Genomic DNA, 20,784 nt, shown 5'->3' with positions numbered 1-20,784 from the left:
AGTGTGTGAAAACCTTGTGAAGACTTACAGAAAATGTTTGACCTCTGTCATTGCCAACAAAGGATATATAACAAAGTATTGAGATGAACTTTTGATATTGACCAAATACTTATTTTCCACCATGATTTGCAAATAAATTCTTTAAAAATCAGACAATGTGATTTTCTGGATTTTTTTCCCCATTTTGTCTCTCATAGTTGAGGTATACCTATGGTGAAAATTACAGGCCTCTCTCATCTTTTTAAGTGGGAGAACTTGCACAATTGGTGGCTGACTAAATACTTTTCCCCCCCACTGTATGTACCTTTTCATCCAGCTGCATAATGCTCTTTAACTAAGCATTGTGGCTTATCATGTTATCTGAACCCCAACAGCCCATATTTTTGGTTTCCAAAAACCAGGTACATTATAAGTCCTGGTTTCTAAAAATCTCAAATAGTAGCTGTTGGAGATTTTAATTATATAATAAACAATACAGCTCTTAATTAAGTTAAAGAACTGTATACAACCAAGCTAAAATGACAGAATATGCACTCATAACCACATTTTTGGGCTGTGCCATTTGAACATCACCAACATGATATGAACAGAAAGCAGAAACTCAGGAAGATGCAAAGTAGCAAGTGACATTCTTACTTACAAATGATGATATTCAAACTCACAATTTGAACTGTTAATGACAGAAATGCGGATCAAATAAGCATGGCCCCAAAGTTAGTTTTTTAAATTTAATTTATTTGCTTGATATAAATGACATATATACATAAAAGAGATGTTATTTAAGACAGTGTTATTACACCCTTTCATTAAAACATTCCTCAGGCACTTAAGAGAGACTCTCAGGAAGTTATTTAACATCTGTCACCAGTTTTCATACAACACTAGTTCCATATATAAATATTCATTTCAGAACCTAGATGCAAATGGTTATAAATCTGAAAGCAAGAATAAAATGCATGTGTATTTTATTAATCCCACAAAATTGCTAGCTGGTCTTGGAATGGGAAAAGAGAAAAATAAATGCACTATCGTATACTTTTCAATGAAGAATCTAATCCAGCAGTCAGCTGTGAATTCTCAAAGATTCCTTTTTGTTTCTCTCTCCACTCCAAGATTTGTTCTGCCAGTTCTTCTGTCTCTGTTACCAATAAGTCCATCTTTGCTAATGCACTACTCTGGAATATAATATGAAAATAAATATTTCAGTACTATTTGGTAAGATTTCAACATCTTGAAAGCTAATAAAAAACTCAAAGCTAATATAATTTTATTAGTATATGCTAGTTTATTCCATATACTGTTTTAGAACGAGAAAAGTAGTATAAATACTATCATTTCAGGAGGGAGTATAGCATGAAATGAAGTAGCAATTTGCATTTTCCCCAAAGCATTTGCTATGCATTTCTTTCAGGATACAGATCTATCATGTACTACACTGGTACTATGTTCCAAGATTAAGAAATAAAGATGTGTCTAGAACTACCCAGAAAGGTCAACGATAACCTGAGATTTGAACTTGGGTTTTCAACTTGAACTGCATGTTCTTAGCAAAAAAAAAAAAAAAAAGAGCATTAGTGAAATGTGGAAATATTAGCTACTTACCATGTTTTTAATGTTTTCAGGTATTTGAGGAATGCTTCTTACTGTAAGTAAGTGGGTTTCTAATTTTTCAATAAAAGCTACTGCCAGTGCCAACAATTCTACCACATCTCTAAGGTACAAGGAACAAAGACACATTATTCCATATTCTGTAGTTTGAGAAGTTTTAAGAATCTTTGGGCTTTATTTCTAAATTCTCCCCTATTTAAAAATTTATACCAACTTTCTATATAGAGACAATGAACACTCTGTCAAACCTGAAATATACCTGAATCAAGACTGAATATCCCATTTTTGCCAAAAAAAACATCAGTATGTATAAAAGTTTAGGAGAAAATAACAATTTTATTCTTTGTTTCTATTTTTCCAAACAAATGTTTCTAAAAAAGCATATCAGGGTATTAAAATAAAGCCTTAAAATAATGCTAAATGGCAATAACTAAATTAAAACTATTTTGAAAAGAAACAAATAAATACTTGTATAAGTAAGTAAATATGTGAATAAATAAGTATTCGCACACCCCTTCAAATGTAAAAAGGAGATTGTCAAGTTTCCTCAACGCACAAATTCTATAGCTGTGGCCTCATTTCTGATGAAATCCTCTCCCAAAGCCCATCCACTACACCTTCAACAGGGCCGGGCCTCTAAAGCAGATCTCAAAATGGAAGAGGTTTTATATAGGCGGTGTAATAGGCTTAATGTAATGCGCTCCCAGACCATTTCGAGCTATAAAGATTAATACCAACCATATAAAGTGAGCCTTGAAATAAATATATAAACAGTACAATTAGTACAAGATTGATACAATGCAGTTCAGTGATCTCTTTGATGTGCTAGATTTTACTTTCACACTATGTATTTGACTAAAGGGGAAACGGGCTGATTACGTCCAGTACATAAATGTAGTTGACAGAAGTTGTCTTCTGATGTTGAAAATAAAATCCCTTTGGGTTCCTCTCATTCAGGAGCTAAGATAAAATGCATGTTTTACACATGCCAGCAGACTGCCACCATGCCTGACTCCTGGAAGAATGCCATTACTATTCCCTATACAAAGGGAAAAGTAGCAGGAATGAATACAAAATCTACAGGGAAAAGTGTTTGGCAGAAATGTTAAGGATGCAAGGGTGGGTTGAAAGGTAGTGAGTAGCATGCGGCCAATTCCGAGGAATGTATGGATGTTGAAAGCAGCAAAAACAGCTGTGCACACAAGTGTGCTTCTGACCACTTTTATCAACCAAAAGCTGTACTGGATTGTCTCACAGATTCACGAATAATAGGTACAATGTAAACTCCAGTTGGGAAGTCTGATACCTGTGGAAGGCAGCTTCTATGGGCAGACTTTCTCGACACAGTGGTTTTACCAGCCTCTGCCTCAGAGCTCTTTTATCCTTCAGCACTGCATCCAGGTGCCTGTTCATTGCTTGCAAAGCCTGGCACTTCTGAGCTATGAAAAAGAAAACATCAAAGTGAAACTGGCTGGTGCATCAAAGAGAGAGAGAGAAAAAGGAGTTTACATAATATTCCAGGGAATACTAGGCTCACCTGGCAACTGCTGAACAATTTAATTAGTACATTCCAATTTTATTCCGGATTTCTAATCCAATTTCAGAATGTATACCATCCCAGAGTTCTTAACACATTTAAGAACACGTTAGAATTATATTCAACTTTATACAAGGACTTTTTCTCATATAATGAACATGTCCTTGCAAACAATTAGTGACATCCTTGCCAATTAATCCTGGTGGTATAAAAGGTGTATTCTAATCCCACATCCTGTATTATTATTTTAATGTATGCTGTTCTTCAAAAGAATATTCCCAAAGAGGCTTATAGCATCCACAAGGCTTCTAAAGGGAATAATCTCTCTCTCCCCACTCAAGTAGATTATTCTGCTTTTATTATTTATTCAAGCACTCTGGGAAACCAGTTTGGTCTAATGGCTAAGGAACAATTAGAAGCCAGGAGACTGTGAGTTTACTTATTTATTAATGGTTTTATATGGCTGCCATCTCAAATATATGACTCTGGATGACTAACAATATGAAAAATTGGGGGGAGATGGGCGGGTGAGAAATTTAATAAAATAAATAAATAAATAAATAAATAAAAATGATAAAAACTTATACAAAAACATAAAAACCATAGCAGCCAGGAAATTATGAAACAACAATCAGCACTTAACATAACCAGGCTCCATCGCATACCCAGGGCCCCAGGTTTGAGCACAGAGCCAAGTCTTATAAAAGGCTGACAGGGACAGTCTAATTTCGGAGGGAGGATATTGCAGAGGGTGGGTGCCACGACAGAAAAGGGTCTCCTCCTGGACCCCACCAGCTGATACTCCTTGGCAGATGGGACTCGGAGCATGCCCCTCCTGCCTGACTGGATAGGGTGGGTAGAAATAACCAGGGAGAGACAATCCCATAAGTAACCTGGGCTTTAATAAAGGGCTTTAACAATGAGTGCCCACACCTTGAATTATACCTGGAAGCATACTGGTAGCCAATGCAGCTCGCAGAGCTGTGGTGTCACGTGCTGAAAAACAGTGTTGCTAACTGACTATGCCGCCACATTCAGCACCAGCTGAAACTTCCAAATGCTGTTCACGGGCATCCCCATGTAGAGTATGTTGCAATAGTTCAATCTAAAGATCCCTAAGGCAGGAGTGACTGTAAGTAATCCTGCCTGAGGCACAGAGACCAGCTGGGTGACTCTGGGCCAATAGCTCTCTCTTAGTCCTAGTTACTGGCAAGCCACTTCCAAAATACTGTCAAGAAAACTGCAGAGAATTGTCCTGGTAGTCACCAGGAGTCAGGGTTGACTTGATGGACCAGAACAAATACTTCCAGAAGAATTTTCAATTGCATGAACATGCAAAATTAAGACAAAGTCTTATATTAAGTCCAATTATGCAGCTACATACCTGAAAAGTTAAACAGTGATCTTAAACAACAACACTTACTAAGATAAAATGGATGAATAATGTCTGCTGTATCTTTTTCCATTTGTAGGGCTTCTGTCTCCAGATTAATCTGTAAACATTGAAGCAGTGACTTTAAAATTTCTGTGCGGTTATTTAAAGTATTTAAAGCTACATGCTAAAATTGATGTCCAATTATTTTTACAAAAGTATTTAATATATTCAAATATTTAATATGTTTAAATACATTTAATATATTTAATTTTAATTTTTGGATATTTGCACTATATAGTTTAATTCATAATTTTTGCCATGAAAATGGAATCTCTTGTTCAGAGTTCGCTTTATCCTCTCTTCTAGAAGCTAGTTTCAGAGAGAGTATTATTTCAACCTCTGTTTCTATTTCCCCAGTTCTAAATCTAAAATTGAACAGAGTATAGAAAATATATTTTTCCAGATGTTAAATGTCAAAATTGCTATAAATCGAGTATGACAGAATGGAGCAGGTAAACACTGTCTGCCATCTTGTCATGTGAACTCCCAGACAGACATGTGGTGTCTGAACTTGATAAGCTCAGTCTGGGAAATAGCTGGGAGTAAAACAGATAAGGCTTTCATGCACACAATCTCTCTCATGCTGAGTGTGGGGAGGAAGTTGAAATGGGCTAAGAAGATGGCAGAAAAGAAGCAGCTGCTGTGGCTGGACTTGGAGAGATGGAGAAGAAGATGGCTGGCAAACGAAGTTGGACTTAGGCAGTTTTAGCACCTGAAGATCTGCTGGATAGACTGAAGACCATGAAAGTGTGAAGGTTCGTGGATGAAAATCACTGAAGATGGAGGGCTGGACCTCAAAGTCATGGATCATGTCTATCCAGCACAGAATTCCCAAAAGAGAAGAGGATCTGAAGATCAACATTCTACTACCCACAAAAGATTGTCAGTTAAGTTTATCTGAATCTATTGATTAGCTCCAAGGGGAATTTAACACAGCTACATATTACATACTGTATGTAATATTTCAGATTTCACACAAATTTCAGAAGCAGAATTGCTTTGCTGGAAGGGAAACTCTCAGTCACTGAACAGCAGGTAAGCTGGAGTCATAAAATGATTTTGTGGTTTTACTGCATTCAATTTTTCATGGCAGTTAAGCCAGAAGATCTGTTTATTTGCTTTAGCTACATGTCACCTACAGACCTTTCTAGCTATAAACCTCAAATGCTCAGAGAAAAGTAGTTTTTTTTAATCTTGCAATGTTACTAATACAAATTTTGAATTGGTTCACACACAATTCTGATTTGTTGTGGTTTTGTCTGTCTGATCCCGAAACAATCCCTTTCCCCCGTTACAAGAAATATACAAAATAGAAAAAAATCACTGTAGACCTGTAATATATGCCATCTTTATTTTTTTCTCTGAAAACATCAGAGATGACATTAAAGCAAATATAAACTGGTTTCTCTTCTGGAACAGAAGGTAGAGTGACTAATGGAGCAAATTTTCACACTTCACATCATCTTTATCAATATAACTCTTGTTCTAGGACTAAAATATTATTTACCCGGCTGACTTCAGCTTGGAGATCAGCAATTTGTTCTGCCTCTGAGAAATGAGCAAAACAAGCAGATGGTTTTCCACATATATCTAGAGTCCTCTGCAGAAGAAAAGAAAAAAAAACGAAACAACTCAACCACTCATGAGATTATGATTGAAGTTTAGAACATTTACTTGGAAATAAAGCCCAATTAATTCTGAAACAAGTAAAAATTTAGCAACTGAATAAACTATCACTGACTAGGAAAGACTGACATACAGATTGCATACCTGCATTCTTTTCTTTTTCTTTGTATTGCTGTCTCAAAAGTAAAAGCTATAGCTGAAAACGATTGTTGTATCATTTTTCTGTTTGGTAATAAATCTTTACAACCTAAAATTATTGATATACCTCAGAATAGGAAAACCAAGCTTAACTAGTAACATGCAAAGATGGTTTGACCAAAATATGTGGCTATTATGAAGAGAAAGTTATTCTAACAGCAATCAAAGGATTCCTATCAAAACAGAAGTGATTACTAATGAGGGACAAAATGCAACTCAAACATTTATGGAAAATATATTTTATATATCTCTTATCTTTTAAAGTATGATGTATTAGGCATGTGTACATTATGGATTATTGAATGAATAAGAAACCTTGAGCATGCACTTCATACGTAGCACCCTCTCTCCAAGCAGAGCAAGTGAACACAGACAGTTTGCATGGTAACAGAACAGAAAATTGGACAGAGATAGGCTTACAAGATATCTGAACAGATAAAGGACACAGAAATTAGAAAGAAGGACAAATTTGGGGGGGGGGGGCAGGACATGCCAACTGTTTCTTGGCACCAGTGACAAAAATTATAGCAACAAAATGTACTTAGACCTACATGTATATGAAATTATTTTTTCTAGCAACAGAAAGACTGGTTTTTCAATTGCAATATTTTTCCAACAAATCTTTATTTTCAAGAACATATGCTAGCAATAATACAGAAATTGACAACAGCAGACTGTTCAAATTTCACCATAGAAATGTATGACGAGTTATGGGATCTACAGACTACATTGATCACAGATTTGAAAGGGCTGGATTGAACCCAATTGCTGGAATCAGGAACTAAAATAATGTAAATCTAGGCCATGGAGTCTGTCAACAGATGAGGGAAAGAAGCAAACAATTTACAATACAATCCACGATACACTATTGTGAAAATAGCCCAAAATAAAAAACAAGACACTCAAAAAGCCAGATAATATTTGATTTTAAGACTATGCCTGCTGGATGCAGGACATGAGGACAAAAAGAATGACATGTCCTCCTTTTGCCAAACATCTGGTAACCCTGGACAAAGAGGAAAGTTAATATTTTGCTTCCCACAGAAATTAATTCCTATGTACTTGAGTATGGCACCAGATCTGACACAAGGGTTACTTACAAATATATAGATGTCCAATTTCTCATGCACAGAAGTAGGAAGAGAGCTCTATGGAATTCGATGGAAATTCTCACATAATTTACAGTAGACAGACCTATCCTGAAGTATTTACAGAGTAAATACTGAGTCTTTAGGGAAGAGGAAGATACAAAGGGATATAATAAATCACATTTTGTTCCAATCAGTGCACCTCTTTTTGCTTCACATTTAGCTCATGTGATCCAAAAACATACAGGAACTAATTACAATAAAGTGGCATTTAAATTCCTTTACGGCAGCTATGCCGAAGTCTGTCATGCTTATTTCCAAACAAGATGACCGAGCGTGCAGCAGAAACAGTGCATCTTCCTAAGTAGCGGGAACGCGGCGTTTCCAAAGTAACTCGGGGAGAAGAAGGAGGGCCCTGCTTGAAGCCCCGAGTAAAGACCTGCAGAACCCAGAAATCATGAGAATGAATAATATGGGCATAATACTGGCTTCTTTCATTCTGGCGCCCAGATTACCTTCTTAAGACTTAGCACCGTTTTGGCCATCCACACAGCCCCAGAGGCGACTATTATTTGCACGGAAAGAGGGGAAGGGAACCAACTGCCCCACCTGAGACACCACTCCCGCGGAGAGACCCCGCGCCAGCATCAGTCCCGCCGCCGTGGGCTGCACGGGATCCCACGGGTTCGAGGAAGCCATGGCCAGGCGGCTCCAGGCGCCACCCCCGCGCGCGCCTCGCCCGCCTAGGAAGAGCCTCCCGGGGCTACCTCGGACGCTCGCGCCGCCATATTGAGTGCGGCCAAACTGCTCTCCTCCACGCGCGTCTCCGCCGCTCACGAGATCGAAGGTGATTCCTTATAGCTCTGCTATGGACCGTCCCCATCACGAAACATCCCAGCGGGGCCCTCCGGAACATTGATTCATCTGCGCAGAGAGTGGTGGATTTTCCCGCTAAGATTGAACGGGGCATCCGGAAACAAGTTGCGACTGTTTGAGCCATTTTGATTGTGGCGGAAGGGACTCGGGCACTCTGGGTAATCCTCCCATCCCCGAGATTCTCAAGTAATTTTCGGGCGGAGAACACGCCATTAGGGGCTAGCTTGGTTGTCATCCGGGTCTTTGGCTCCTTCCCGGACTACTAAACCTGGCCGCCGTTTCTCGTCGTCGTGCGTGTGCTTGTTGCTAGGATGCGAAGCTGTGTCTGCCAGGATTGCTGATAAATGAACTCAGGTAATCTCGTCCTCCTTTCAGGGCGTTTTTCGGGATCTCCCTTGATTGCTTCACCTAGGGATCAGCCGAGGGCGTTGTAGTCGAAGTAGGAGAGGCTGAAGTTGGCAGGCTGACCAGGGAAGATTAACTCCGTTAGAAAGTGCAGCAGTAAAAATCAGGACAGTCATTGGATGGTAGCGAAGAAGAAACTTTTAGGTCTGGTGGTTTATTTATGGAGGAAGGAAGGTTGGTTGGTTGGTCTAGCGGTCATCCAGCTTTTTGTAGTCGTAACGTACCACCCTAGAAAGTTAAATCCCCTTGAGATTAGGCTCTCATATCGCGCTAAGCCTTAGCGTGTTTGGTTTATGTTCATGCAGTGTAACCTGTTCAGCAAACTGGTTAACTGGACCCAGCCTCTCATCCGGATTAGCGTGCGTGGGATTGCAGCCCTAACCTGATTGAGTGTGGCTTTCTTCAAAAGAGGCATAGTTTTCCGTAGTGTAATTGGATTGATGCCGCCCCTCCCATAGCCTGCCTGCCTGCCTGCCTGCCTCTTTTGGTGGGAGAAAGAGATGACATCGCGGGTTGTCCTGCTTATTTCTTCCCTTCCTTATCGGTGAGAGGAAGGTAAACGTTCGCCAGAATATAGTTTGTTGCGGCTTCTTGATGGTTGAAACCGAGGTTATCCCAAATTCTCTGAGTTAAGACTGACTTCAGCTTCCCTCCCTTCTCCTTACACAGTTTTCACAGTTCCGAGTAAGGGAAGGCAGTAGTAGTACAAATACCAGTGAAAGGGAAGTTCAGTAATACTATCTAAAAACATTGTGAGATGAACAAAGTTTTCTCAATATGCCAGTGTGGGGAGAAAAAATGTATTGCTATTATTAACAAAAAACAAAAACGGCCTGTACAGCATTATTTGAATGGGTACATGCGCTTAACCTGTAATCTCTATTTCTTTGTAGTACTGCTGGTCTCCCAAGCAATCAGTACTGTATTAAGGAAGGCAAAATTAAAATCATTGCGTACAGTACCTTGTTACTCTTGGATTAGTGTTAATGCAATGAATCCTAATTTCCTTTTCATGTAAGATTGGATACTTTCATGTTATTCATCAGTTCAGGAAAGGGGATCAAAACGACATTGATGAAGCACTGTTGTATTGCCAGCCATTATTTTAGAATACTTTGTGAAGATGATGGACGAGCATATGCCAAGATCTCCCATGCAAATGCTTTAGAATCAAAAACTCTGACTTCAGGAGCAAAACATTTACAAAGCATATTGGTTTTGTATGAAATGAATCTTGTGACTGCCATGCTAGAGAAAGCTGTGTAATTCTGTTCATATGTGGTCAAAGGAAACCACAGTTCACTCAGAGCTATAACTCTGCAGAGTCTTGTACTTCATTGATTTATTTATTTGCCAAGGCTTCTATGCTGCTAAATTCCCATAGCCTCTAAGCAAAATACTGTATAGGGTAAAAAGCATCAAACACATAAAAGGCTTAACCAACATACCATAGCAATATCATCCATGGGGTAGGCTAAACCTCTGCATCCCTAAATGCGTTTCCAAACAGCCAACTGTTTACAGCCATTTGGAAGCCCAATAAAGTGGAGGAGGACTTCCTGTAGGCAGTGGAGAAGTGGAGCCATTACCAAGAAGGCTTGCCCACAGTGTCCCTATAGATGGCATTTTTAATTCAATTCTATGCATATATATTTGGAAATATGCTGAAACTGTGGAATGGAGATTAATAAATTGCTGTGGACTCTAACACTATAATAACTGACCTATCTTTCCGGTTATTATATAACCTATCTACTTTCCAGCAGTTTTGAATTCACCTTCTTGGATGCAGAGCATAAACATGCTCATTGAAACCAAATACATTTCAGCAGGGCTTGTTTCCAAGTTAGCATGAGTTTAGTACAGTGTTTTTCATTTACCACTTCCATCTTTTCTGTTATATAGCAACATTTCCATATACTTCTATCTTATTACTAATGAATGTGGTGTTAAGATTAATTTTATGGGATGTTGATGATTTGAACAATTTGTTTGAGTCAGTGGCACAGTGCTCTGAAAACCAGGTCCCCAATTTACCACTGAGGTGAGAATATTGATACAAAAATCATGTGAATATTGATACAAAAAATCAAATATATTTATTTAATATATTCTCAATTTACCTTTTAATAGAAAGTAAGGTCATGTTCCCTAATGTGGTATGAATGAGAGGGACTCCACTATACATCTGCCACAATCCTTTTGTTTGCCAGTTGCAAAGGCAAGAACAGGAAGATGGGAAACAGTGCCTTAAAAGCACATTTGGAGACAGCCCAAAAAACAGGAGTATTCCAATTAACAGGAAAAGGCCTTTCTGAGGTAAATGTCAAGTTTGTGAACATATGGCACAAAAAACAACAACAAAAACAAAAACATTTTCCTTTACAGTGTAAAATGCAAGAGAGATAACATTATGTCTTGCTTTGCTTTGGAATTCAATATATCATCTTTTTAATTATTACATTTTATGGGATTTAATTTGACTATTTCAGACTTCAAATTTTGAACCATTTTAAGCTTGAAGTGGGCTATTATGATCTTACTGGAAATCCAATAAGTCCATTCTAAGATCAAAATATTGTATTTTCAGCTTGACATCACCCTGTTTCTAAAAAGCTGCCTTAAGCCTGAGACAAAATGCTTGTCTCAAAATGGGGCATTTAGGGGTTCAAAATGTTAGAATATTTCTGAATGCATTCTGTTTGAATGCAACACATTTACATACCTTTAATAAAAACTTCAGTTGAGTATGTTCTAATTAATATTTATACTATAGAAACATCTATAGTATTATATACTATAGAAAACAAAGGTAGAACATTTGATGGGGCTTACTCCTGATGAGTGTATTTAAAAATTGCAGTTTTATAGAGTTTTACTAAAACTCCTCTGTGTTGGGTTTAATTTTTAAAAAGAAGTATGATCTAATGAGCTTTTATATCCATTAAGCAACTGTGACAGTTCATATTATATCTTATTTATTTTGATTATGCATAATATGAAATAGTCAGTTGTGTTTGATTTTGGTTCTTCTAATTCTGGTTAATTGATTTTGGAGAGATTTCTCAATTCTCTTCCAATGCCTCATTGTTTTGGGTCTATAAGACTACAAAACATAAATTTTACTAAGTTTTCTGTTTGTGTATATTTGTTGCAGTTTTTTAATTCATGGAATAATTTCACCAATATCTGAATTGCTTTTTCAGTTTCCTGAAGATCTGCAGAAGTTGGCAAGTAATCTCAGAACGATAGATTTATCCAACAATAAGCTTGAATCACTCCCACCTTTTATAGGAAAGTTCTCTGTATTGAAAAGTCTTGCTTTAAATCACAACAAACTGAGTATGTTTACTTAAGTATTTTTTAGCTTACTATATATTGCAAATTAAATAATCTTTCAGTACTAACAAAGATTTGTTTTGTAACAGTTGCAGTTACATGTTACTAAGGTACTGAAATTATTTTGATTCTTATGAAACAGGGACTTGCGCAACTTGCATAATTTTCATTAATTGCTGTCTTCTTCTCTTCCCACATTTTCTAAACTGCTAGAGTTCTAATGAAAAGTGGAGCCTGCATATTAATCCAGGCAATTTGGCAATATACAAGTAGAATAAATAAATTATATCTGATCTATTACATATCATATATTACAAAAGAAAATTCAGTTATATTAAGAATTCTTATTTTGTGGGGCATTATATACCAGAATAAAATATTCAGTCTTGACATTTTAATAATTGTTCCTTTTTCTTAGCAGCATGATGTATTTCTGTTTATAATTTATTACTAGCTGCATTACCTGAGGAACTCTGCAAGCTGAAAAAGCTGGAGATTCTGCATCTGAACAATAACCAATTGACACGTTTACCTAGTAGCTTTGGACAACTTGCAGCACTAAAGACTCTGAGCCTTTCCGGAAACAAGCTTCAAACTATACCTGTTCAGCTAGGTAGTCTTCATCATATAGATGTGGTGGATCTCTCCAGAAACCAAATCCAGAGTATTCCAGACACAGTTGGAGAGCTGCAGGCTATTGAACTGAACTTAAATCAGAACCAGGTCTGGAAGTGGATTTTTGTAGTTGAGCATTGTTATGTGGTGTATTAATACTATGTGATGGTGACCATAGTTAGTGCTGTAAGCCAAATTTGACAAGTTTTTTTTTTTTGGATTAAAAGTAGTCCTCAACAGTAATTGGGACTGGAATTTCCGTCGCTAAGCAATGTGGCCATAAAGCATGACTCATGACTGCATTGCTTAGTGATGGCAATCCCGGTAGTCCCTGTTGCCATTGTTAATCGAATCCCACTGGTCATTAGGTGAGGACCCATCCCAATCCAAGCCATTCCCGGTTTGGTCCCTCCCAGCCACGAGCCTCGGTAAGGTAAGGGACTGCCTCCTCTTTAACTCCACCCACCTGCCTATCTCCCCCATCTCTGCCCTTTTGGCTGCCCTGCACAGTGGCACTCCAGAAGCTTTCCAAAGGTTTTCCAGAGCATTGTGAGAACAGTGCATGCGATTTGGAGAATGGCATGTGCTATTTGGAAAACAGTGCATGTGGCCTCGGGAAGAAGGCCTGGTATGGCCAGCAGCTGCCTCGCATAGGGCCAGGCCTGGTGTGCCTTGTCAGCAGTGGGAAGAACACAGCAAAGGTCAGCTGGGTGCAGCAGGGCCTGCAGAGTGCAGGGTGGCTGGGGCTTTGCGCTGTGGCACTGGAGTGGCTGGCTGCAGCGCAGGGCTTGAGGCAGCACTTGGTGGCACTGGGGCTGAAGTAGAGGCATAGGGGCGGCTGGCTGAGACTGCTGAAAGTCCCGGGTCTCTACTTCAGCCCCAGTGCCGCCAGTGTTGGTGCCCCTGCCAAGGAGTGCTGCTGTGCAAGGCGGCCAAAAGGGCAGAGATGGGGAGGAGATAGGTGGGTGGCAGGAGTTGAAGCCCCCCGTGGTCATAAGTGTGGGTGGGCTGCTGGGTGCCTGAATTTTGATCATGTGACTGCAGGGGTGCTGCAGCGGCCATAACTTCAGTACCAGGCATAAGTACCATTCGTGCAGTGCCACCATAACTTAGGTTGCTGAACGAATGGTTGTTAAGCAAGGACTACCTCTAGTCATCCTAGTGGAAAGCTCTCCTTCTAAATTAATTTTCAACATAGAGAAGCATTTGTTAAAATATTAACTTCTGTAGGAATAGTACTTTGATTATTAAATATTCTCACAGTCATTAGCAATTCTATTATTAAATAGAATCATTGCTTCAATATACCTTATAAAGGAGGAACAAACTGAAGGGTCTTTATTAACAGCATTACATTAGCTTAAAACTGTGTCCCACATACATATTAGAATTTGGAAAATACACATTTAATAATAATCACATTATTACACACACACTCATAAGATTTAATAATCTTATTAAAAGTAGGCTTGAATTTGCATTTTGTGCAAGCTGTGCAAGCTCATTTTGTGCAATGAGAAAGTCTACTACCAGCCTCTTTTATAGGCACATTTTAATAAAATGTTGAAATGATTTTATTAATAAAGTCAAGAATTAACTCCAAAGTTCTAAATTGATTCTAACATGATGGACAAAATATAAACTATATTGATCCAAGTTTATAGATCTATCCCCTCTGTGAGAATTAATAATACAGTTATTTTTTAAATGGGTAATTAGTAGCCTTATTAATTGGAAATACTCTGCAATTGTAACCATGCACTGTGCTGAAATTGTACTAAGAGTTTTCAGCAGCCCTATCATTGTGGTGGCTTGATTAGTTATAGCAAAACAAGCTCAGTTCACATATCATGGCCTATTTATCAATGTAGGACCATTTTTGGAGATATAACTTTTTGTTTCGTTTTGTTCTTGCTTAATTTTTCTAAGTGGGGGAGACATGATACTGTGATCATTGTAACCAATTTTCTTCTTTCTTCTTTGGGCGTATAACAGATTTCCCAGATCTCCTCACAGATCTCTCATTGTCCACGCCTCAAAGTTCTGCGTCTTGAAGAAAACTGCCTAGAACTAAGTGTACTTCCTCAGAGTATTCTTAGTGATTCTCAGATCTCTCTACTTGCTGTAGAGGGTAATCTTTTTGAGATCAAGAAACTCAGAGAATTGGATGGATATGACAAGGTTTGTTGGAAAATCATACATACATACATACATACATACATACATATGTACATACATTATTTATTTCCCTTTTCCACTATTTAATCAGTAACATCTTAGTATACGTTTGGATAGGGTGGTGGTGGAATGACATCAGTTGTTGGATGAAATCAGAAAAAATATTTGGATAGCAATTTTTATAGCCATGTTAAGCTTGAACTCCTGATTCTTTTTAAAGTTTTGGTATACAACCTTATACAACATTTTCCTTATTAATAGATTAATATATCACAGTTGTATGAGTATTTTAAAAATTACTCCCTGGCTGCTTGTACTAATCCCTGCACCTTTCAAGACATTTGTTAAAGCAGTTATATAGTTTTATATTTAGTTATGAGTATCACAGCACTGTTCTTAAAATCTACATAAGAGAAGTGACATTTTGTAAGCATCGTGCATATCAAAAGATTCCCTCAAACTGAACTTGACTCCTTTCGACCACATGGATATCCCCATACAGTACAAGCTTCTTGGCAACTGTGGTTTGCTTTTGCCCTTTTTTCAGATGTTTCTTTGACCTTCCAGCCTAGCTTGCATACTAATGAGACCTGATCCTGCTTTGCTTTTTTTCAAGGTCAGTCAAGGTTGAATAGGTGCTGCCCCCTACTATGGTATTACACATATAGGCTTTTATATAAGGCTCTGCTGGCAGTTAATGTTGGCACTCTGATTAGACCTCTTTGGATCAAATTCAACAGAACATATGTAGTAGGTTCTTATTCTACAGGTATGTGCACCAGAAGAGGGTTCCTGGACTTCCCCTTCAAGCCATAATTATCTGTGCTGCTCTGTACTATTCTGGGATCTCTTAGTCCTCAAATGTGGTATACTATATTTATTTGTGGGGGCATTGAGAACTGAGGGAAGGAAGAAGCATGAAATTCTATTCCAGACAGATTTCTGTTTTTGGTTGAGATCTATGTAACTATGGTTTAAAAGTAGAATTCTTCAATTTCAAAGCTAATTACAATAGACATTAGTGGCAAGTGATATTATTGATACATGTGCCCTGTTAGTGTTGACTGAACAGTAGTTTGCTTTATCAGATTAGCTATGAATTTCCTGTCTAATAGCAAGACAACTGGGAGAGGAAAGATAACACAGAATATCTGAACTAATAGTGATGTAGTACTGAAATTGTAACTAGTCAGTAAAAATAGATTATGTACTCTACAATAATATAAAATAGAAAACCAATAGACAGAAAATCTTAAAACTAGAAATGTACTCTTTGCAAGAGATATGTAGAACTTGATTTATGTTGTATATTTACCACCAAAATAACCAATTTTTTAAAAATATTTTAGTATATGGACAGATTCACCGCTACAAAGAAAAAATTTGCCTGAATTGCTGCGTCAGCTTTATCTCTTGAATGAAACGGCAACAAGAAATGTGACTGATGTATGGATCCAAAATGCAACTAGCCTGTTGGGAGAATGACATTCAAGCCTTTATATAAAGGCAAGAGAACAGTGGCCTGTTGGTTTCAAAATACCTTAATAGCTTAGATATAACAAAATGAATCCCAGAATTGGTGAACTTGGATATAATGCTTAACATCCACTTGTTAAGTCTCCATCTTCAGGGATTATTAAGAAAATTACAAAATGATCTGAGCTGAAGAGGTTTTATGAGAGTTCCTGACAGCTTCATATGTAGGAGGCAGAGTAGATGGAGATAATGGCTGTGTGTACAGGATCAACAGCCAGGAGAGTCACTAATTCAATACCAGATTCACTCCGCAATGCAAAGTCCATCTCTTGGCTTTAAATATTTTATAGTGTATGTAGGGCTGGCCATTTAAAATCATGTATATTTGAAGCACAAATTGTGGATGAGCTGATATTGGTTTAACATATATAATCAAAAATAGCTGTCCTAATTCACATCACAATCACATTCTCTAAATGGCTTGTCTTCCACTTGATGGTCAAATAGTTCACCTTAGCGTGCTAAACTGATGGCTTGCATAATAGGATACTGTTTGCATTTGAATCTTCATGGGAGTAGCAAACTCCAATGTTTGGGGGTTGATCACTGTATTGATGCCTTATGGAAAGCACCTATGGGTATTTAAAATATGCAACTTTGGAATAATTTACATGCTTTTTACAAAAGACCACGCATCCACAACTTTCTTAAACTTTTTGGCACCTTTTGACAAAAATAGCTGAAATATCTTCTTATGTAATCGGAATGGCAAATGTATGCAGCTGAAGCTTTCTGTAAAATGTATTGTTCGTATAAATGAAATTTAAATTAAATGAAAAGCAACTTTACCACCTTAGGAAATGGTCATAAATGAAATTGGTTACATGTTTCATAGTTGGGGTGAAGATTAACAACACACAATGACGTGTTCCTGGAAATATTTTTTTTCATACTCTTCAGCCATGTTTCTCTTATGTTTGCTCAATTATTACTTGTTGTAGTCCATCTATAAAGTCCCATTATATCTTGTGTGTGTTATAAATCATCTACAGGTACCCTGAGTGCAGTAGGATAGGTAATCAAGTTATGCTCTTTCTTGTAACAAAGGATAGCTGGGAATATGAGATAGGAGATGAACAGAGTTGGGTCAGTTGTGAAACCTAGGAAGTTGTAATAATTTATCTTAGCTATTGGTAGCTGTTATTTCTCTTCATATGGGGTTATAACAATTACTCCTTGCCAAACAACATGTGATGTGTTGGACAGATAACTGGACCACTTTACGTCTGAAGTTCTGCTTATATTAATATAAAACTAAACTCTGCAGAGTATGATCTTCCTCACCTAACCACTGAGGGGACAGAAACAGTAATATAATTTGCAGCAAAAATGTTTAGCATTTGGTATAAACTTACATCAAATAAGATTAACTGAAGTTTTTGAAGAAAAACAATTTTGAGGATTTTGGAAAATATGCCATTCCTAAGTGGATTGGGACTGTGTATTCCAGTTCTTAGACCTCTCTGTAATACAGCATCTGTATTTGACTTGTACGGATACAGCGGTTCATGGTTTTCCCACTAGTGCTACCTTATAATTTGTTTCATGTTAAACTACATCATTTGCCTAATAGGCAACTGGCTTATTCAAGAAGCCGTGTTGTAGTTTACACATTGCGTCAGGTCTATGATTGAAGATATTCTTTACTTCCAATTCATCCTGTGACATAGGATTTTTCTTGAAACTTTTTTCTTTCCATCATGAAACTCCAGGAAAATTCGGAATTCCTAGACTTTGTTCATTTCAGGAAGGTAACTATGCTATCAGACCGTATCTTGCATTACTCAATGGAAGTTAGTAATGGTTCACCTACAGTACTGCGTAGGGGAGTGGAAGTTGGATTGTTAGGTGCAAACAAAAACACAGGGTATGTCTGTATTCTGACATAGAACAGTTTAAGGCCATTCAGATTTACACAGGCACTTGAAGAGTAAAAAGATTTATAAATTATATTTATTCAGCCCAGCAAGTATAAGAAAGGACATCTTGGGTATTCGTTTACATTACAGCTGAAAACAGACTCTTGTACTGTTTGTGTTGTGATATTAAGCTGTAAGACATTTAATATCGTTCTGCACAAATTGTAATACCAGATGACAATGGAATCAATTTTCAAGTGTTTTTTAATATTACTAAACAGGTGTTCATGGTTCCTATAGAGTCTAGTGATGAAATGTTAGAGAGCAACATTTCACTCAGCATCTCAACTAATTAGAGCTTCATAAAACATTACTAGAAAAAAATTAAAGTAACATATAGAGCTCCTGGAGGAATTTCCATTCAAATCCTGTAATTTGTTTCAATATTAATAAACAACGTAATTTGAGAGGGAAGTGCTCAGTTTTAAACTTTGCTACAACTCCACCATGCTGTTGTTCCCAAGAAGTTATATGGAAGACTAAGTTCTAGAATAAAACTTAGTTAAAACACTCAGTTGGAAATGTGTATAGAAGCAAGCCATGAAGGAATTCTTATTTAAGAACAATCACAGTACAATAAGGAAACTTGTTTTGAGCTTCTTTATAGTATCTAGATGGTTGCAGCTAAATCCTTTGATTTGCAGCAAAATATCCAAGGTAGAAGAATTTTCTAGCCTCAAGTTGAATAAAATGCAAGATCTATTAAATATCGTGCTGTTGAATAAACCAACAGTTTGGTGGATTCTTAATTAGAAAGTAATTAAAGCTTTCTTGAGAAAGATTGGGCATTAGCAGATTTGCAATTTAAGTCATTTCTACAGACATATGACAGAAGATCCAACTCAAGAACCTTAATCCTGAAATGGGAGCAAACTCAAGTAGACGCTAGGCCAAGCACTTACTACAGCAAACATACAACGTGACCCATTCAACCGCATGCAGTTTATTAGAAGTGATACATGGTGGCTTCCCTTGGATCCTTAGTTCTGCTACATGCCAACATTTTTTAAAAAGGAAACTTGACAAGTAGTAATTCAAATTCAATAGATCACAATTGGTAGTGTCTGGAGAACCATACCGCTTAAAAAAATTGTGAATTGGATCAAATTCAGATTAATTTTCATAACAATAAAGCAAAGTTGTGCTTGAAACTGATTTCTTTGAAAAGAATGAGTGAGAATGTTTGTATATTCCAGATAGAAAATATGAAACAGTATTGTTATTAACATCACTAAGAAGCAGATGGCTTTTGATTTCATTCAAACTTAGATTGTGCCCTGATTTTGATGTATTTTTTTAAACCTCCCAAATGCTTTTAATAAATATTGAAATCACAATATGCTGCCCACTTACAGGTTTTTACAGATTGTATAGATTGTGTATACCAAGAGGGATAACACATTTCTGTAAAGAATACTTTTACGAAGTAAGTTTGTATGTTGCTGATAAAACATTTTAAAAGATCCACACAGGGATTTCATAGAGCAATCTCAGCAGTATTAATACCTATGGATACACATTCTTTAAAAAAATGGTGGAAGTTCAGGATGTTTTTATAAAGGCATATATTCCTTGTAATCTCATGAGATTCCAAATGATCAAGAGTAACAGAAACTCCATGCTGAGCTGTGTGGGCTGCCCCTTCCCCTAATTCCACTAACCAACAGAGTTTCTGTGAAAGAAGCAAAAGAAATTAGGACTGGTAGCAAAAAGCCCAATCTTTTGGAGGTGAAAGTGGGAAATAATTTAAAAGTTCTTTGAGTTGCATATTATCACATATGTACTTTTTGTATGTTTACAAAAAGTATGCATGCAAATTAGAATTGTTATGGCTTTAAAGTATACTTTATAATACATTACCATTTTTCCTCATCATGAAAAGCTTGGTAATGAAATCAAATATTTTGAAAAAGTAGGGGCAGCTTAATTTCTAAAAATATATACATTTCATGAAAATCAGTCATCCACCATTTCAGTGATGACATGCAATATTAAGTGAGGTAATTAAATCTAGTGAGTGCATTCTCTTTTTCCCTTAATCCGTTGTCTTGCACTCCATCTCTGAGTTGCCACAAGCAGAGTAAAGAAAAAAAAAGGGGAAGACTATTTCACAGAAAGAACAAAACCAAGAAAAATGAAGCCCTGAGGATATGAACATGAATAAGAAAGCTACATTTCTGTTGTGCTGTTTTCCTGGATTTTTAAACTAAATATGTATATATACAGTAATGTCCTGCTTTGTTTCAGTTTCTGAACAGTTGCTTCTCTTCTTTGGAAGTTTAGGGTATTTGTAAACCGAGAAAAGATTTCAGTTGACTAAAGAACCGGCAATGGCTATCAGTTCTCAATAAGCTTTTTGGCTCTTGCATTGGCTTGCTCAATACGGTCTTTGTTGGTTTCAGCCTGAAACAGAAAACAAAATGC

General features: G+C 37.2%; 3 protein-coding genes across 9 annotated transcripts in view; 1 reads left to right on the top strand and 2 right to left on the bottom strand.

Annotated features, from left to right (window-relative positions):
• Nucleotides 1-288: 288 nt before the first annotated feature.
• HAUS2 (HAUS augmin like complex subunit 2) lies at nucleotides 289-8,398 on the bottom strand. 2 transcript variants are annotated; one of them, XM_025171312.2, is made up of 6 exons: nucleotides 8,008-8,072; nucleotides 6,088-6,180; nucleotides 4,569-4,638; nucleotides 2,915-3,047; nucleotides 1,603-1,711; nucleotides 289-1,175 (listed from the first exon to the last, which is right to left on the bottom strand). In XM_025171312.2, the coding sequence occupies exons 1-6, from the start codon at nucleotides 8,035-8,037 to the stop codon at nucleotides 1,026-1,028; spliced, it is 585 nt and encodes a 194-aa protein (XP_025027080.1). In that variant the 5' UTR covers nucleotides 8,038-8,072; the 3' UTR covers nucleotides 289-1,025. The 2 variants fall into 2 exon arrangements, with proteins under 2 accessions (XP_025027080.1, XP_007435470.1); XM_007435408.4 differs by lacking the exon at nucleotides 8,008-8,072 and adding an exon at nucleotides 8,102-8,398 and having other exon boundaries at nucleotides 292-1,175.
• Nucleotides 8,399-8,567: 169 nt separating this feature from the next.
• Nucleotides 8,568-20,784, top strand: part of LRRC57 (leucine rich repeat containing 57) — a 19,784-nt gene continuing 7,567 nt past the window's right edge. The window contains exons 1-6 of one of the 2 annotated variants that reach the window (XM_007435409.4): nucleotides 8,570-8,722; nucleotides 10,907-11,092; nucleotides 11,980-12,115; nucleotides 12,567-12,835; nucleotides 14,723-14,908; nucleotides 16,255-17,229. In XM_007435409.4, the coding sequence (XP_007435471.1) occupies nucleotides 11,009-11,092; nucleotides 11,980-12,115; nucleotides 12,567-12,835; nucleotides 14,723-14,908; nucleotides 16,255-16,296 (717 nt within the window). In that variant the 5' untranslated portion in view covers nucleotides 8,570-8,722; nucleotides 10,907-11,008 and the 3' untranslated portion in view covers nucleotides 16,297-17,229. Of the gene's footprint in view, nucleotides 8,723-10,906; nucleotides 11,093-11,979; nucleotides 12,116-12,566; nucleotides 12,836-14,722; nucleotides 14,909-16,254; nucleotides 17,230-20,784 lie in introns of those variants that run through there. The other variant, XM_088145521.1, reaches the window with a different exon arrangement.
• Nucleotides 18,377-20,784, bottom strand: part of SNAP23 (synaptosome associated protein 23) — a 21,715-nt gene continuing 19,307 nt past the window's right edge. For all 5 annotated transcript variants that reach the window (XM_088145523.1, XM_088145525.1, XM_088145522.1 and 2 more), the window contains one exon: nucleotides 18,377-20,763. In XM_088145523.1, the coding sequence (XP_088001649.1) occupies nucleotides 20,698-20,763 (66 nt within the window). In that variant the 3' untranslated portion in view covers nucleotides 18,377-20,697. The remainder of the gene's footprint in view (nucleotides 20,764-20,784) is intronic.

Source organism: Python bivittatus, unplaced genomic scaffold (assembly GCF_059951505.1).
Source record: "Python bivittatus isolate LINGU-HERP-01145 unplaced genomic scaffold, Pbiv_v1 ctg000480_np1212, whole genome shotgun sequence".
Lineage (NCBI taxonomy): Eukaryota > Metazoa > Chordata > Lepidosauria > Squamata > Pythonidae > Python > Python bivittatus.
Note: the sequence above shows the minus strand (reverse complement) of the source record. Positions and strands in the feature narration are given on the sequence as shown.

Coding starts and splice junctions, on each gene's coding strand:
- HAUS2 (XM_007435408.4), bottom strand. CDS start 8,191: ATGGCTTCCTCGAACCCGTGGGATCCCGTGCAGCCCACGGCGGCGGGA. Junction 3,048..4,568: donor TATTCATCCATTTTATCTTA/GTAAGTGTTGTT, acceptor TCTTTTTCATAG/CTCAGAAGTGCCAGGCTTTG. Junction 1,176..1,602: donor CTGAAAACATTAAAAACATG/GTAAGTAGCTAA, acceptor ATTATATTCCAG/AGTAGTGCATTAGCAAAGAT.